The sequence below is a fragment of the Corvus moneduloides genome, chromosome 28 (genome assembly GCF_009650955.1).
Source record: "Corvus moneduloides isolate bCorMon1 chromosome 28, bCorMon1.pri, whole genome shotgun sequence".
Taxonomy (NCBI): domain Eukaryota; kingdom Metazoa; phylum Chordata; class Aves; order Passeriformes; family Corvidae; genus Corvus; species Corvus moneduloides.
The window spans coordinates 1,349,931-1,367,167 of NC_045503.1; the positions used below are offsets into that span (position 1 = coordinate 1,349,931).

A 17,237-nucleotide genomic window follows, 5' to 3' on the forward strand; every position below is an offset into this window, starting at 1 on the left:
TCTCCTCTCCAGGTGAGCACCCCCAGCTCTCCCAGCCTGGCTCCAGAGCAGAGGGGCTCCAGCCCTTGGGGCATCTCCGTGGCCTCCTCTGGAGTGGCTCCAGCAGCTCCCCGTGCTCCTGATGTTGTTCCCCAGGGCTGGGGCAGCTCTGCAGGTGGGGTCTCAGCTGAGCGGGGCAGAGGGGCAGAATCCCCCCTCCCCTGCTGCCCACGCTGGGGCTCAGCCCAGCACAGGGGGGGTTTCTGGGGTCAGTGCCCATGGCCGGGGCAGGTTGAGCCTCTCACCCACCAACACCCCCAAGTCCTTCTCCCCAGGGCTGCTCTCCCTGAGTTCATCCCCCAGGCTGTGCTCAGGGCTGGGATTGCCCAGAACCAGATGCAGGACCTTGGACGTGTGGAACCCCCTTCTCCAGCTGGGGAAAGGATGCTCCTGGGAAGCCTGCCCAGCTCCCCCCCCCAGCTCCAGGACGGCTCCAGCAACTCCCCTCCACAACCCATCCACAGGCAGAGCAGTCCCAGACTCAGGAATGTGCATCTAGTCAACACTCTTTTATTAAAAACAATTACAAAAGTTACAGGTTACAATCGTTCTGTACAACCCAACCAAACCTCTGGGGAGGCGATGGCAGCCCTGGGCCAGGACTGGCTCTGACCACACCGATGTTGTGGCTGGACACGGTTCCACTTTCCCAGGGACATCCCTTGACACAGGCAACCCCCCTAGAGCCCCACCCCAAAAGCCTCAGTTTAGGCTGGACCATGGGGAAAGGAAGGGGAAATGACGGAGGGCCCGTGGCCTGGCAGGATTCCTGCCTGAAGGAACGTCCTGCCTGCCCCAGTCCCAGGAGATGGGATGGAGCCAAGCAGCTCCACGAGCAGGACACCAGCACAGCGTGTCCGTGTTAGAACATCCTGCCTTTTCCAGGGAAGGAGCTGCTGTGGGAAGGCTGGAGCAGGGGCTGCCTGTCGAGGAACAGGCAAGAGGCAGGAGCCACATCTGACACCTGATGTGGCTGCTCCAGGGACATTCCATCGCTGCAGCCAGGGGTGAAGATAAATGGTGGATAAACATGGGAAAGAGGCAGAAGCAGGAACAAACCTTCCCTCCCCAGTCAGGAAGCACTGAACCCTGTCCCTCCCACGGCCTGGGCAGGAACAGCCCCGTTCCCTGCAGGCTGTGGGAGAGGGGGACAGGCCGAGGTGTCCCAAGGCTGCTTGGGGTGGAAGCCCCGAGGCAGGGAAGGAGCAGAGCTGGATGTGGAGCACTAGGGGAGGGCAGGGAGCTGCATCCCCAACAGCTGGGGTAAGGAACAGGCTGCCAGAGGAAGCACAGGCTCAGCAGTGACAGGAGCCTTTACAGCCCCACCGCTCCTGGCGGCTCCCAGAGAAGCCACCCCCCTGCCTGTGAGGGCAGCAGTGGCATGGGGAGAGTTCGGGGCAGGACATCCCTGTCCGGGAACACAGCCCAGCCCACGCCCCTGCCCACAGGCTGGGACAGCTCAGCGGGACATGCAGGGGACACACAGCTGTCCCCAAACCCTGAGCCCAGCAGGCTACAAAGCAGTGAGTGGGACCCGGCTCTGACAGGAACCAAACCCCAGCAGCTCCTCTGCCCCCTGGCCCCAGCCTGATACAGCCAGCCCATGCCAGGGACACAGGGACCACAGCAGCCACCAAGGGCCACAATTCCAGTGCTGCCAGGGAGGGCGAGGGGTCACTGCCTGAAGGTGCTGCCTGACCCAGCTGAGAGAGCCTGTCCACGGGGATTGTCTCCCTCAGTTCTGCTGTCCCCAGACAGCAGCAGGGTCTGGGCAGAGGGACCCACCAGTGCCATCCAGTCTGCCTGGGCTCTGCCTCCGTCACCCCAGTGTGACAGTCACACTCAGCAGCTGCTTTTGCCCAGGTGCCAGACACACAACGGGGTCCTTTGCTCTCTGCAGAACTTGTGAAGGAGTTGAAATGAAGGATTTTTCCCTATTGCTTCTGCCTGCACCACGTCCCTGCATCAGGGACAGGCTGGTGGGGCGTCCTGCACGCTGCTGAGGCCGCCCTTACCTGTACCCCCAAAAGCCTTGTTCCCTGAACACAAGCTCACTGGGGCCCTGCTGGAAGCTTAGGGTGGGGGAAGGACAGCTTGTCCTACCCTGCAGTGATGGGATGCAGGTTCTCCCTGGCTCTGGGAGCTGTTTGTGCCCACCCTGCTGTCCCTGCCCTGCCATGTGGCTCCCTGAGGTCTGGGCCAGGTGTGACACTCGTGGTTTCCCCCTTTGCAGTGACTGCAGAACCAGGTGCCAGCCAGCCCTCAGCAAGGAGATGACCTGGGGCACAGCAGGTGCCAATTCCCAGATCCCAGCTCATTCCTCTCCCTCCAGCTGCTCAGAGCCAGCCTCCCTCTTTTGCAGCTCTGCAGTGGGATTGCACCAGGATCTCTTCCCAAGTGCTCGATCCTCAGCTCTTGTTTCCCACACAATCCCCTCACAGCTTCCTGCCCAACCTTCCATCTCCCCCTCTCCAAACACTGCTTTGGAGTACAGAGCCAGTTTAAGTTACATTTGGGGGGAAAAAAAAAAAGTAAACGATCTACCTTTAACTGAACCAGAAAGATCCTTCTGCACATCTCCAACCTACCTCTAACAAGCTTCTCCTAGGAACCAAGAAGTTCTGCTTGTGCTACTCAAAACCACCTTGCCAGGCCCACAAGGCAGGGCTTGGACCACAGAGAATCCCTCAGGTGGAGTCTGAGGATCCGAGAGCCACCACCTGGATATGGGGACTGCGGGTGTGAGTCCAGGAGTCCTGCTGGGATGGCTGGGGAGCAGGAACATGCTGCTGGCATGGGGGGACAGAGTGGCTGCGGGCATTTATTGCACTGCTTCTTCACAGAGGTGCAGGAGGAACAGCAGAGAGACACGCACAGGTCATCGCTTCACTTTCGCATCCTCTTTGATCTTCCACACCATCAGCTCCATGCAGGCTCTGGCGTCCTCGCTGGAGTCGTGTCCTTCCACTGGGGACACAAACACAGGCCTGGCAGTGACCCCTCTGCTGCCTGCTCAGCTCAGCACAGCACAGCTCAGCACAGCTCAGCACAGCGAGTTCCCCAGACAGAGCCAGCTGCTCCCTGGCCCCTGCAGCCACAGCCACACCTGGGAGCACCCTGAGCCACGGCCAGGGATTTAAAGGAGAAGAATTCCACAGAATCCCAGAATGGTTTGTGGTTTGTTCAAGCTCATCCAGTGCCACCCCTGCCATGGCAGGGACACCTCCCACTGTCCCAGGCTGCTCCAAGCCCCAATGTCCAGCCTGGCCTTGGACACTGCCAGGGATCCAGGGGCAGCCCCAGCTGCTCTGGGCACCCTGGGCCAGGGCCTGCCCACCCTCCCAGGGAACAATTCCTGCCCAATCTCCCATCCAGCCCTGCCCTCTGGCACTGGGAAGCCATTCCCCGTGTCCTGTCCGTCCAGCCCTTGGCCTCAGTCCTTCTGCAGCTCTCCTGGAGCCTCTTTAGGCACTGGAAGCAGATTTAAGGAGTCCCCAAAGCCTTCTCTTCTCCAGGTTGAACAACCCCAACTTTAAACACACTTTTTTCCCACCAACCCCACACTTTTTGCTGGGCTGCAGCCTGACACCATCAGCTGTGGAACAGCCAGGTGTGGATACAATACTGCTGCTGCCATGTACCACGGCCGGGAGCTTCCCCAGCAGCGTTTGCAAGGTGCTCAGGGAAGGTGGGAAGAACAGGCCACACTTCCAACAGAAGGGTCCACCTCAGCTGGCCAGAGAGAGAAGGGAGGGCAGAGCCTGGCCTTGGCAGAGTCACCCTCAGCCTTGTCACACCACTTCCTTTGTCCCACTCAGCACAGGGAGGGAAGCAGCGGGAGCTCTGCCCTTGGAACGGGGCACACTGGCTCCTTATGCCAGCACGTTCCCAGCCACCACACACATGCAGGGGAGAAAACACCAGGAGCAGGAGGATGGGCTTGGGGACAGCAGAGGAAGGCAGGGCTGCACCCAGGAGGAACTGGGGTGGAGGCCCACCCTGAGAGGTCTCACCATTGTCCTGGATGATGCGTTTGAGGTAGTCGGCCATCAGCGTGCGCAGGGCCCGCTTGTAGGGCAGCCCCAGGCGGTGGGGGAACACGATGGCTGTGTCCACCACGGTGCCGTGGATCAGCTGAGGGAGCAGCAGAGGAACAGGGTTATTTCCCCTCTCCCAAAGGGACAGGCACTCCTCGGGATTAGCCATGCCGCAGCACCCTTCCGGTAACCTCTGGGGCTCTGTGCAATGCTCTCGGCAGCTTCCGACCCAACCAGTCTGGCAGGAGGCGCTGGCTGGAGGCAGGATGACTCCCCTTGCAGGGTGTGTGCACACAGGATTCCCACTGCTGTGCCAGCCACACGCCTGCCCCCAGAGCCCCGAAACCTCACGTTCAGGGCAGCAGAGGTTCGGGGCTGATCCAGTTCATGTAACTCAAGCAGGACAGGTCAGTCCTTGATCCCCCGGCCTGGAGAAGCTGGAATAGCTCTGGAGTCTTTCCCAATTGAAAACTAAACTGAAGAAACAGCTGACTTCACAACAGCCTCTGTGTAAGTTGTAGCAACCTTTCAACTGCTTCTCAAGATGGAGCAGCTCAGTCCAGTGAGTGGCATCCCCACCCATGGCAGAGGATTGCAACTGGGTGATCTTAATGGTCCCTTCCAACCAAACCATTCTGGGATTCCAAGACGGGAACAGAAGTGGGCAGGATGTGCACGACAAAGCAGGATGGACATCACACTGCTGCTACACAACAGGCCTGGCCTTTGGGGTGCAAACCAACCCCAAATCCTCCCATCCGTCAGCAGTGACTCAACAGGAAGTTTTTATCCAGCACCAGCTCAGCAAGGATGGAATGGAACAAGGAAACCCTATCACTGATTCATATCAGAGAGTGTTTTGAGTTGGGACCTTTTAAAGGGCTTCTACTCCATTCCCTGCCATGGGCAGGGACACCTCCCACTGTCCCAGGCTGCTCCAAGCCCCAGTGTCCAGCCTGGCCTTGGCCACTGCCAGGGATCCAGGGGCAGCCCCAGCTGCTCTGGGCACCCTGGGCCAGGGCCTGCCCACCCTCCCAGGGAACAATTCCTTCCCCAGATCCCATCCAGCCCTGCCCTCTGGCACTGGGAAGCCATTCCCTGGCTCCTGGCCCTCTATGCCTTGTCCCCAGTCCCTCTGCAGCTCTCCTGGAGCCCCTTTAGGCCCTGCAAGGGACTCTGAGCTCTCCCTGGAGCCTTCTCCTCTCCAGGTGAGCACCCCCAGCTCTCCCAGCCTGGCTCCAGAGCAGAGAGGCTCCAGCCCTCTAATCCAACACCTCAGCTATGAATTGTCCCCACGCTGGAGGAACTGAGGATGCTGAACAGGTCCAAGTGCTCCCTGCCCTGCACCAAGGGGCCTGGGGACAGCCAAGACGCCCCACCTGACAGTCCATAATCATAGGGCAGGCTGGCTTTTTTTAACACTGATTTCTTCCTCTCAGGCTAAGACAAGATTAATCCTTTGCTGTCATGAACTGCATTCAGTGGGAGCTAAAGGAATGTGGATGAAGGCGATCCCATATTCTGAGCACAGGAGTGAAATGCAGGGCCTAAGAGATAAACCTGTGTCCTGACCAAGGGATGGCTCTGCAAGCCCTAACACAGATGACTCTGACAGGACCCTGATAATCCCCTCTCCTCTCTGCCTCCAGGCACCAGCTCATGTTGCAGGACAACCCCTAACTCCACCAGTTACAGCTCCCAGAACAGCTGCACTTTAACAGAAACAACCTGCTCCTCTCCTTGGAGTATAAAACTGCCAACATTATGGATAATCTCCCCTGGCCTGCACTCAGCTTTGGCACCCTCCCAGACACACTGGTAATTACTTATGTAGATCAGGAAGACTGAGGAAACAGGATAATAAAGCTTTAAATAAAACTTGAAATGCCATCAGCACTTGGAACTTGCCACAGCCATTAGTGAGATATGGCTTCACTGCCACAGGCCTCGGCCATTCCGCCGTGACACCCCACGGCCCTGCAGGATTGCTCTGGGCTCCTCCTCTTGGCAGTAGCTGTGGTGCTAAGAGAAAATCAAGCCTCTAAGAGGCCACGGCAATCATCTCGAGCTGATCTAACTGGGAGTAATGTTTTTCTGATGATGATGAAGCCTCTCCGAGGCTGGGATAAAGGGTGCCACGGAGAGGTAAAGTGTTTTACAGGCATTAAAAGCTCCTGTTTCCAACCCAGTGCTGGGAGCTGGCAGCCACAGAGGCTTCAGCAGGAGAACTGTGGGACAAGGAACGGCTGAGGGGAGTTCTGGCATGTGAGCACAAAGACTTGGCTCCTGCCTGCCACACGCTCTCCTGGTGACCCGGGACAAAGTCCTGGGGCCTCAGTGCAGGACACACTCCCTGGCAGGACAGCAGAGGTGGCTGAGGGATGGGCACACCGGGCTGGTGAGGGCCAGGCAGGAAACAGGACAGCTAAAAGGTCAAAATAACTTCATCAAAGTAACACCACAAGTCCTACCAAAGGAGGCACAGAACAGAGAATAAATCTGGCAGGGGTGAGAGGCAAATGATTTGGGATCAGTTATAGAATCATGGAGTAGTTTGGGCTGGAAGACACCTTAGCGACCATCTTGTTCTACCTTCCACTAGACCACGCTGCTCAGAGCCCTGTCCAGCCCAGTCACCTTTGGACAGGTCTGTCCCCCTGGGCAGCAGCAGCCACTAAAAACTGGGGTGACACCATGAGTGACACACATGACCCCAACTTGCTTACTCTTCCACCACAACCAACTTCACACAGGCTCAGAGACTGGACAGACCATGGAATCCTGGAATATCCTGAGCTGGAAGGGACCCTCAGGGATCATCAGTGCAGCCCCTGGCCCTGCACAGACACCCCAACAACCCCAGCCTGGGCATCCCTGAGAGCGCTGTCCAAACGCTCCTGCAGCTCTGGCAGCCTCGGGGCCGGGCCCATTCCCTGGGGAGCCTGGGCAGTGCCCAGCAGCCTCGGGGGGAAGAACCTTTCCCTGAGCTCCATGCCCAGCCCTGACCCAGCTCCAGCCGTTCCCTGGGCTCCTGTCCCCGGTCATGAGAGTGAAAAGTTCGGTACCTGCCCCTCCTCTTCCCCCACGAGGACATTGAAGGCCACAATGAGTCCCCCCTCAGTCTCCTCCAGGCTGAACAAACCAAGTATCCTTAGCTGCTCCCCATGAGCCCTCTCCAGACCCTTCCCCATCCTCACAGCTCCTCTGGACACCCTCTAATGGCTGCATGGCTTTTTTATATTGTGGTGCCCAAAACTGCACACAGGACCTGAGGTGAGGCCGCCTCACTACTGTGAACTCCTGGTCCTTGGAAATAAACAGTTCCTCAACTTAAAGGAGACACCTGACAGCCCCCAGGGTGGGAAAGCACCACAGGGAGATGTGAAGGCAAGAGCCCAAGTTACCTTTAGTGCAAATAAGTCGCTTTCCAAGCTGTGCCCTATCAATATGGTGTCTGCACTGAACATGTTCAGTAGGACGGCTTGGACATCCCGCAGGGTGATGCTCGTGTTCTCCAGGTCCTCTTCTGTCACACCTGAGAATCTGCAGAGCAACAGGAGACAGGTGGGCTTCCTTCACTTGAAGAAGGACCTCAGGGCCCAAAGCCCCTCAGCCCTTAGGGAGTGGTGGCCAGTGGAGCTTCAACAAGTGCTCCCAGCCACACCAAGCTCCTGAGAGAGCACAGAGCTCTGTCCCAAGGCAGACCATCCTCACCTGGTGTTGTAATCCACCACCTTGGAGTCTGGCTTGACGAAGGTGTCGTAGACCACTTTCAGCTCCGAGTTGATCACAGTTACTCTCGTCAGCTCCAGTCCTTGCTTAGTGTAGCACTGCGAGGAACAGGGCAGATGTGAAGAGAGGCACAGCCCAACCAGAGTGTGGGATCTGTGGAGCCCCTCACCCAAGTGCTGCAGCTCCCAAAACGCAGCACAGCTGGTGCAGGCAGGACCAGGCAGCAGCACTGCCCAGCGTGGGCCAGCCAGAGCCTGCCAGGGCTGCACAGCCCTCAAGTCAAACATACCAATCAATAAGAGCTCATTTACACCTCCAGCACCAATATTCGGAACAGAAAGAAGGAGGTTAGGAAACAGCTTCCCTTCAGCTGCTTGTGTCACACCTCAGCCATGCCCAAAAAGCTTTGTTTTGGCTCTGGACCCACCATTTCACAGTCTAAGGCGTAGATCCCAGGGTAGCCATCAGTCGTGGGCAGCTTCTCAAAAGTCTTCACAAAGCCATCCAGGCTCTCCTTGCGCCCGTCGTGCACGTGTTGCTGAAAGGAAAGGGACAGCTGGTGATGAGAAGAACAAGAAGCCAAAGAGCCCACTCCAACAAACCTGCACTTAACAAAAGTGGGTTTTTCATAATTTCTTAATGAGGAGTAAGTTTTGCCTGCAGTGAGCCTGAGAAGTTCACAACCACAGCAAACGCAGCCATGGGCAACCCTAATTCCAAAGACAGATCAGGGCTGGTGGCATCCACTGACAGCACATGGAGGAGCTGGACATCAGGTGCTTGGGGAGAAGGAGCTTTCAATGTGGAGCAGAATTAGTCAGGAAGGGCTGAGGCCTGACACTGATGTAACTCCAGCTCCTGGTTCCTGTGGCCAAGACATGCCCAGGGGCAGGATCCTAACCCCAGACACCCCTGTGACACCCAGCTCCAGAGCGTGTCTGTGTGTGCACCCACTCAAAGCCACTGCATTCCAGACCCAGGCAGCCCAAACGAACAGGAGCTACAGCCCACCAGCACTTGAGGCAACAGAGAGCATTTCCAAGCATTGCTCCCAGCTAAGGCTCCAGGGTTAACAAGATCCAGCAGGAAAACTCAGGGAGTGATTTCACAAGTGGCTTAAGCCACTGCATGACTGAGCTGCTGTTGCAACACAGGTACTCCCACACTCCTCCACAGCACAGATCCCACTGGTTATCCTGACACCTACTCTTGGCAGCAGGAGTTGCAAGCTGGATGAAGTTTAAAGGGGAAGCAGGAACAGGTAACCGAGGGCAAAGCGGAGCCGTGCCTGCCCTTTTGCCTGCTGACATGGTTTTAGGTAAAACCACACCCAGAGGTGATGCTCTCCCTCCCTTATGACCCTGTGGGGTTTTTTGTTGTGTTTAAGTTTTGTCTGTCCCTAGATCTCCACGTATTTGTGCACAACCTCAGCAGCCTGGGCACAGCCTCCTTCATCATGCTCAGAACCACAGAACCACTGAATCCTTGAGGTTGGAGAGGACCCCCAGGACCATCAGGTCAGCCCAGAAGCCCCATCATGGTCACCACTAAACCACATCCCCAGGTGCCACATCCACACGTTTTTTGAACACTTCCAGGGGTGGTGACTCCACCACTGCCCTGGGCAGCCCCTTCCAGTGCTTGACAACCCCTTCTGTGGAGAATTTTTCCCAATATCCAGCCCAAACCTCCCCTGGCCCAGCCTGAGGCCGTTCCCTCTCCTCCTGTCCCTGTTCCTTGCGAGCAGAGCCCGACCCCCCCCGGCTGCCCCCTCCTGTCAGGGAGTTGTGCAGAGCCACAAGGTCCCCCCTGAGCCTCCTTTGCTCCAGCCTGAGCCCCTTTCCCAGCTTCCCCAGCCTCTCCTGGTGCTCCAGCCCCTTCCCCAGCTCCATTCCCTTCTCTGGACACGCTCCAGCCCCTCAATGTCCTTCTTGTCAAGAGGGGCCCAAAAGTGGCCCCAGGATTTGAGGTGGGGCCTCAGCAGTGCCCAGCACAGTACAGGGCTTCCCACAGGTCTCACCCTACAAGGAATGAAAGAAACTGTTCTGGTTTGTCTCAGGACTAAAGGCTGGAGAGATGAGGAACTGAGGCTCTTGTAAAGCTGGCATGTGTGGGCAGAGAGAAAACCAGAGCAGGATTTGCATATTTTCCTGCACAGGTCACTACTGCAGGTGCAGCCAGAGCACAGGAACTGCATCATTTGAAGTTAATGAGGCAGCTGGGCCGACACTGAGGCCGATCTCTCCCTGTATCCACAGCCAGCACTGCTCAAAGGCCTCAGGGATCACTGCTTCCCAGGAGGAAGGGGCCACACTTGTCCACTCTGCACCTATGGCACGGACCCTGCTCTGCTGAGGGAATGGGGAGAGCAGCTCAGCAGCCAGGAGACAGCAAACACCCCTCCCTCACAGCTTCAGCCCTTCCCTCCCTGTGTAATCCAACAGAACTGAGCACTGAAGTGAAAAAAAGTCCCCTTTGAGGTATTTTTCTCCATCAGCTGTTGTTCTGAAACTGCCCAGTTCTTCCTGGCTGGGAGGAGGGCAGGGAAGTCGCTCCTGTTTTTGAGACTCGGAGAAGCAGCAGCCTCGGGTACCACAAAGAGCAGCTGCTCCAGGCTCCCGGAGCAGCACGGCTCCATCCTGCCATCTCCTGCCTCCCTGCCTCACTGCAGCACCAGGCAGGGGCATCCCTGGGCTTGGAAAGACACACACGAGCTTTTCTAACCAGCTCCGGGCCCAGTCACTGAGAATGGTGGCTTACTACGAATATTTTCTGCTTTCAACACCCTTCTTCAGAGCTGAAGGGCTCTGTGCTCACCAGTGTCCCAACATCCCAAAATTTCCCTGCGTGCTCTGATGCTGAGCAGGCTGTGGATCCAAATCTGCCAAAGGGTGCTGTGAAAACTGGGGGCTTATAAAAAGGAGGGAGTGGGGCTTTTAATACTGGTATGGAGTGACAGGACACAGGGAATGGCTTCCCCCTGCCAGAGGGCAGAGAGAGATGGGAAATTGGGAAGGAATTGTTCCCTGGGAGGGTGGGGAGGCCCAGAGAAGGGGATTTAAAAAAATTCCTAAATTCATGTGGAAAAGAAGGAAAAGTAACAACTTGATCCCATCCAATCTAAAGGTGTAGGGCAGACTTTCATGGTGCCCAGACAGCTCTTCCTATTGTAACAAACCTTGAATTTTGCCCAGAATTCACCTTCTACCTTTAGCTTTTGGTTCTCCCCTGTGTGGCAGCTGCCTAATATAAAAATGCCACTAAAACAAGTGACAAGGAGCATGCCCAGAGACCTGAGGGAAAGGCACGAGACAGACTGGGGGTGCCAGGCTGGGACACGACTCTCCTGCTGCCTCAGGAAAGAAAAAAGCACCTGTGCAAAGGTATCCCAAAGAGAGCTCTACTCTACCAAACTCCACATCTGAGCAGGTTTTTCATTCTTTTTTCTAATGCTAAGCTCCCTCAAAAGAAGTTTTGTGGTATTTTGGAGTTACAACAGGCTCCTTGGGAAGGTTCCTCCCCTCATTACAACCAAGGGCAGGCAACAAACAGAAAGCTGGTAAGAAAAGATTTGTCCACCAGGAGAAAGTTACCTCAGCATGGGAATCCGGGAAAGGAAAAGATGGGAAAAGGGGTTTGGCACTCTGTTGCCAAGGCTCTGAGACTGCTCCTTAAAAGGAAATCCCTTATTTCCCATTTCCTCTGTGATTCACTAAAGAACATGAGCTTTTCTATGTCCCTCAAGTAGCTGAGCTGGGCAGCTCGGGATAAATGAACCCAACTCACCCCAGACAGCTGAGTGTCAAATACTGGATTTTCCTACCTTTGCAGAGCAAAACAAAATTTAAGTTGCAATTGTTTTACCCCGTTAAGGGAAGCCACTGTTCTTCTAAAGGCTTAAGCAAGGACTTCCCAGCCACTGCCACTGTGAGCAGAGCACAAGTGTCACAGAGAATAAAAAGGTGTTGTTCCATCACTTACTTTAGCAACCTGGCAGCCTGGTGACCCCACAGCTCCGGAGCAGCAGCTGTAGTGAGTTTCCCACCCACCTGGCACTGAAAGAGCAAGAGATGAAGGGTCAAGGAGAAGAGTCTTGTTAACAAGAGACCTGAACTTCAGCTTTCACGTGCAGATCCCCTGGATGAGCACAACAATAACGTGTCAAACACAGGGGAAAAATAACTGTGGGTTCACAGGCAGCAATCTGAAGAGTTTAAGTCTCTGGTACTCAGCCAGACAAACTCCAGAAGCCACTCAGATGCCCTGATGGAAAACCAGAGCAGAGCTCAAACTAGGTTAGTGCCTTGCTGCAAATGAATTCAACCAAGATCAGTAAACTCTCCTGGGAGTGACAGACCTCTAGTGCTCCCAGACAGCCTCTTAAAAGGCTGATCTTTTTCCAAAAGCACAGGAAGGTTTTTTCCTTCACTTTTTTGAACAAAGACTGAGCACCTCTGCTGCAGCCCCAGTGTCACATTCTGGGGACCGCCAAGCCCAGCAGCTCTTTGCGAGGCCATTTCAGTGACAGGCCCAGGAACTGTCACCACCTGGCAGCGTGACAAGCCCCAAAATCAAGCTGAAACCTGAGGAAGACTCTGTGTTTGGAGCTGGAGCACAGCCAGCACGGGCCCATCCCCCTGGCAGGGCTGTACCTCTCTGCTTGCGCAGCCGCCCCCAGTGATGGACGCACTCCTCCTTCCGGATGCAGTTCCCCGAGGCTGAGACCATGTACTCGGTGCCACAGCGACAGCAGATCCTGCAGGAGGCTTGGGGACAGGAGAGAAACAACAGCCAGGTCACTGGAAACCCCTCACCTGCTTAACCTGGCCAAAGCAAAGCAAATCACAGTCACTCAAGGCCCGAACGCTGTTAAACGACGTCTTCTGTTAAAAGGGATTCCAAACGTTGTTCCAAACTCCTCTAAAGGCACAGCAATCCCTCTGAAATCTGCCCCCCAGACACTTCCCAGAGGCAAACACAACGACTCTCCAGTGGTTTTGGTCCACAGCAGCTGCCCCCCAGCTCCATCACGGTTTGCTGCATTGTTTCTCCACGCACTGCAAATTACATTGGAGTCTAACACAGTTATTTTAAGAAACAGGATAAATAAGTCATTCTTTGGACACCAGAGCTAATGAAGCCTGGTTTCCAGGGGATCTGTGCCTTGTCACTTCCAAATGACATTTCAGCTCTTCCAGGGCACAGCTTTTTTGTAAGGATTTTCCAGCAGCTAAACCCAGGAGCACTTAGGGCAGGGCCTGGCTCAGCCACCTGTGCTTTTACTGCCCAAAATTTGGGGAAGGGAGATGCAAAAAGCCACTGGGAAGAAGCTATCATTCTTCTGATCTCCATGCAACTCCACGAGCTTTGGTGTGAGCATTAAAGCTGTTAGCACATTCCCAGCTCTGCCCAACACCAGCCCACTGGTCACAGCAGCAGCAGCAGCTTTAGTTAAACAAGGAGAAATCCAAAGATCCCACAGCATCTGCAGGAAACTGCAGGAACAAAACCAGGAACGTGAGCTCAGGATCATATAAAGGAACTGGCTGGTTCTCTGGAAAAAAGGGCTCTCACAAATACAGCACATGACAGTGTTAATGCAAGAGAGCTTTTGCCCAGGTTGCTTCAGCAACCACAGGACAAATGTAGACACAAGGTGTTAACATGGATGAGCACTTAACACACTTTAGTGAGGTCTCTCCACACAGATGCTCAGGGGAGCATGGCAAAGCACCTCCAAAGAAATCCCCAGTCTGGGTTTTATCCCTGCTGCAGCACAGCCTGCTTCAGTCAGGGTCTGAGGGGCAGAAATCTTGCCAGGAGTTCAGAAAACTCAAAGGAGGACCCCATCCCATTCTGAGGAAACCTATGGGATCAAGGCCAGGTTGGACGGGGCTTGGAGCAACCTGGTCTGGTGGAGGGTGTTGCAGGGGGTGGAATGAGATGGGCTTTAAAATCCCTTCCAATCCAAACTATTTTGTGATTTTATGATCATTTTGTCCAGCTGCAAAAAAGGCTTTGGGGAACTTTTTGGCCCAGGACTGCCACGAGATCAAACAGAAAACTCTGCAATCCAGAGCAGCACAGCAGGACCCCACTGCAAAGCCAGCCTGGCCCAGGGTCAGTCCTTATCCCACCGTAACAGCAGCTCACATGGATAGAGAGAGAAAAAAAATCCTTCCCTGGGAGAGGGGAGGGTCATCAAGTGCAGAACAGGAGCCTCCTTCCAACCTGCCCAATTGCTGTTCTTTGGCAGCACAGAATCATGGAATTGCTAAGGCTGGAAAAGACCTTTAGGATCAACTCCAACCATCAGCACCACCACCATGGTCACCACTAAACCATGTCCCCAAGTGCCACATCCCCACATTTTTTGAACATTTACAGGGATGATGACTCCACCACTGTCCTGGGCAGCCTGTTCAATGCTTCACAACCTTTTACACAAAGAAATTTTCCCTTATATGCAATCTAAACCTCCCCTAGTGCAACATGAGGCTGTTTCTTTTCTTCCTGTCACTTGTTACCTGGCAATTAGAAATTAGAAACCTCCCTCAGCTTCACAGCCCCACAGACTATAAACTTTGGGTCAAAAATAGCATTCTCAGGATGTGAAAGCTGAAGACACTCTCTGTGCAGGAACGCAGCAGAACTCTGCAGTCACACTCCCCGTCACAAGAGGAGCAAAGGCTCCACACTGAGACCTTCACACAAGCCAGAAACGGGCAGCTCCAGCTGTACCCAGCAAATCCTGCAGATGGAAAGAGCCAGCAGAACTTACAGTCAATCACTTTCTTCTCCTCTGCAGTGAAGAGCACAGCACGTCCAGCCTTCTCGGGGTGAGGCATTGGGTACCCGTTCTCCTTGAGCTGCTCCTCGGTCATCAGGTACTCCTTGAGGCGCCGGTACAGGGCAGCTCCTGCACACAGACACAGTGCTGAGGTCACATCACTAAAGCAGAGCCTGGCTCTCTGGCTTTACCAAGTCTTGGTAAAGCTTGATAAACTGCCCCCACCACTGTGAACTTGCTTCCACTGCCTCAGCTCAGGATGGACAGGGGGATAGGTGTTGGGTGGTAGTTTTTAAAATCTGGTCATTAGTGCACAAGCTGATTTTTAAACTCCCTGAACAAGCAGCGTTAAGTCTGGAAAGCACAGCTGGAACAGAATTCCTCCAAAAGGCCCATCTTCAGCCTTTCTGTTACTGACAGAAGCAACCCAATTTGGGTTGGAAGGGACCTTGGAGATCATCCAGTGCCACCCCTGCCATGGGCAGGGACACCTCCCACTATCCCAGGCTGCTCCAAGCCCCAATGTCCAGCCTGGCCTTGGCCACTGCCAGGAATCCAGGGGCAGCCCCAGCTGCTCTGGGCACCCTGGGCCAGGGCCTGCCCACCCTCCCAGGGAACAATTCCTGCCCAAGATCCCATCCAGCCCTGCCCTCTGGCACTGGGAAGCCATTCCCTGGGTCCTGTCAGTAAATGTGAGACTTCTCCCATACTAATGTTTAAATGCTACAGCTGATAACTGGTAACACAGCCCTCAAACACCCCTCTAAGGCCACCCACAGCTCCCTGAAAATTTCATTATCAGAAGTTTCTTCCTGCTACTGATTTCAGGCTGCTCGTTTCATTTCACAGAATAATTATAACTTCTTGCACTCAGCTCAATATCTCCTTTGGCTGCTGTGTTAAACCCTTCCAATATTGCTGGGTGCCCTTTGATGTTGCTTAGCTGAGCTATACTGGCCCTTTTAAGCTTTCTCAATGTCAATTCCTTCTGCTCCGTGGCCTCCCTGTCTCTCCTCTGATCTCCTCCACAATTTGCCTACATCTCTTGGCAACCAAAATACCCATAACTGATTTGAGCCCACATGAAAAACGCTCGTGGCACAACCCTTTGGCTACGATACGACCTTACTGTGACATTGGTGAAAGTGAAACTGAACCCTGCAGAGATGGAGATTTTTAAGTTTGCCTTTTAATATGACAGGCACACTGTAAAGAACTGCTTCAGGGCAAGAAAGTTAAAGTAAAATAATGCCCAAAGCAAAAGAGGCAGCTCTGAATGGTTATTGATGCTCCATCAAAGCCAGCCAGGCTGCAGCAGTGACCTCACAGCCCCAGCAAGGAGAGAAGGAGGACACTGGTCAGGAGTGTCACCATCCACCAAGGGACTCTGCAGCTCTGTGCTGCAGCCAGGTAATAACTTCTAACAGAGAAATCCCAGCACTTCAGATCATAAAATCCTGGAATATCCTGAGCTGGAAGGGACCCTCAGGGATCATTGATCCAACCCCTGGCCCTGCACAGACACCCCAACAACCCCAGCCTGGGCATCCCTGAGAGCGCTGTCCAAACGCTCCTGCAGCTCTGGCAGCCTCGGGGCCGGGCCCATTCCCTGGGGAGCCTGGGCAGTGCCCAGCAGCCTCGGGGGGAAGAACCTTTCCCTGAGCTCCATGCCCAGCCCTGACCCAGCTCCAGCCGTTCCCTGGGCTCCTGTCCCTGTCCCAGAGCAGAGCTCAGCCCCTGCCCCTCCGCCTCCCCTCGGGAGGAGCTGCAGCCCCCAGGAGCCTCCCCTCAGTCTCCTCTGCTGCAGCTGAACGAGCCAAGTGCCCTCAGCCGCTCCTCAGACCCTTCCCCAGCTCCGTGTCCCTCCTTTGGACACTCTCCAACAGCTTTGGACCCTTCTGATCTTGTGGTGCCCAGAGTGCCCCCAGCACTGGAGGTGAATGCACCAGCCCTGTTCTGCTCCCCCCAGTCAGTGTTACACCTCAGCTCCACCCTCACAAGTGACAGCCCAGCAGGAGCAGGGTCTGACCTGTCAGATCCTCGGCTCTCAGGCTCCCTGAGCGGTTCAGAGTAAAGCTTGTCTTGGCAGCAAGCTTCCCACCCAGCACAGCTTCGTGGGACACCACCTTCTTGTTACTCGTCTCTGCAAGGAGAAGGGAACAGCAAAAGAGGACAGAGATCAGGTACCCAGTGGGTGACTTCAGTCCTAGTTTGGGACACTACACGTGGGCAAGAGGAGGACTGTGTTTATCCTCTTGGACTCTTGTTTTGCTCCAGAAATGGATTCTTTGTGCCACGTGCTGGCCCAGCATTTCCATTCCAGCACCACAGAGGGTTTTCAGTTCACGCTGTCAGCCCACAGTAATTTTAAGGGCAGCAAGGACACTTTTACAGCTCTGCTAGAAACCTGTGGCTCTCCCTGCTCACTCTGCACAGTGAGCTCTCCAAATGACCAAAAGCAAGAGAGGAGCCAGCACAGAAACAACTTGACCCCTTCATGTGCTGTGTGGGGGCATCAGCCACCCCCAGGGAGCAGCTTTGATTCTGGGGCTCTGCCGACCAACCTCCCACGCAGGATCTTTCAACTTCTTTCAGAATGGAGCTTCAGAACTGTAGAATATGCTCAGCACATCACATAA

The 17,237-nt window shown here is 55.0% G+C and overlaps 1 protein-coding gene across 2 annotated transcripts in view; it reads right to left on the minus strand.

Annotated features, from left to right (window-relative positions):
- Positions 1 to 527: 527 nt before the first annotated feature.
- The window catches only part of REXO1 (RNA exonuclease 1 homolog), a 46,844-nt gene continuing 30,134 nt past the window's right edge, over positions 528 to 17,237 (minus strand). For both annotated transcript variants that reach the window (XM_032092605.1, XM_032092606.1), the window contains exons 8-16: positions 16,628 to 16,741; positions 14,590 to 14,727; positions 12,461 to 12,574; positions 11,790 to 11,863; positions 8,236 to 8,346; positions 7,791 to 7,906; positions 7,481 to 7,619; positions 4,053 to 4,173; positions 528 to 3,006 (exon numbers count right to left, since the gene is read on the minus strand). In XM_032092605.1, coding sequence (XP_031948496.1) covers positions 2,918 to 3,006; positions 4,053 to 4,173; positions 7,481 to 7,619; positions 7,791 to 7,906; positions 8,236 to 8,346; positions 11,790 to 11,863; positions 12,461 to 12,574; positions 14,590 to 14,727; positions 16,628 to 16,741 — 1,016 coding nt within the window. In that variant the 3' untranslated portion in view covers positions 528 to 2,917. The remainder of the gene's footprint in view (positions 3,007 to 4,052; positions 4,174 to 7,480; positions 7,620 to 7,790; positions 7,907 to 8,235; positions 8,347 to 11,789; positions 11,864 to 12,460; positions 12,575 to 14,589; positions 14,728 to 16,627; positions 16,742 to 17,237) is intronic.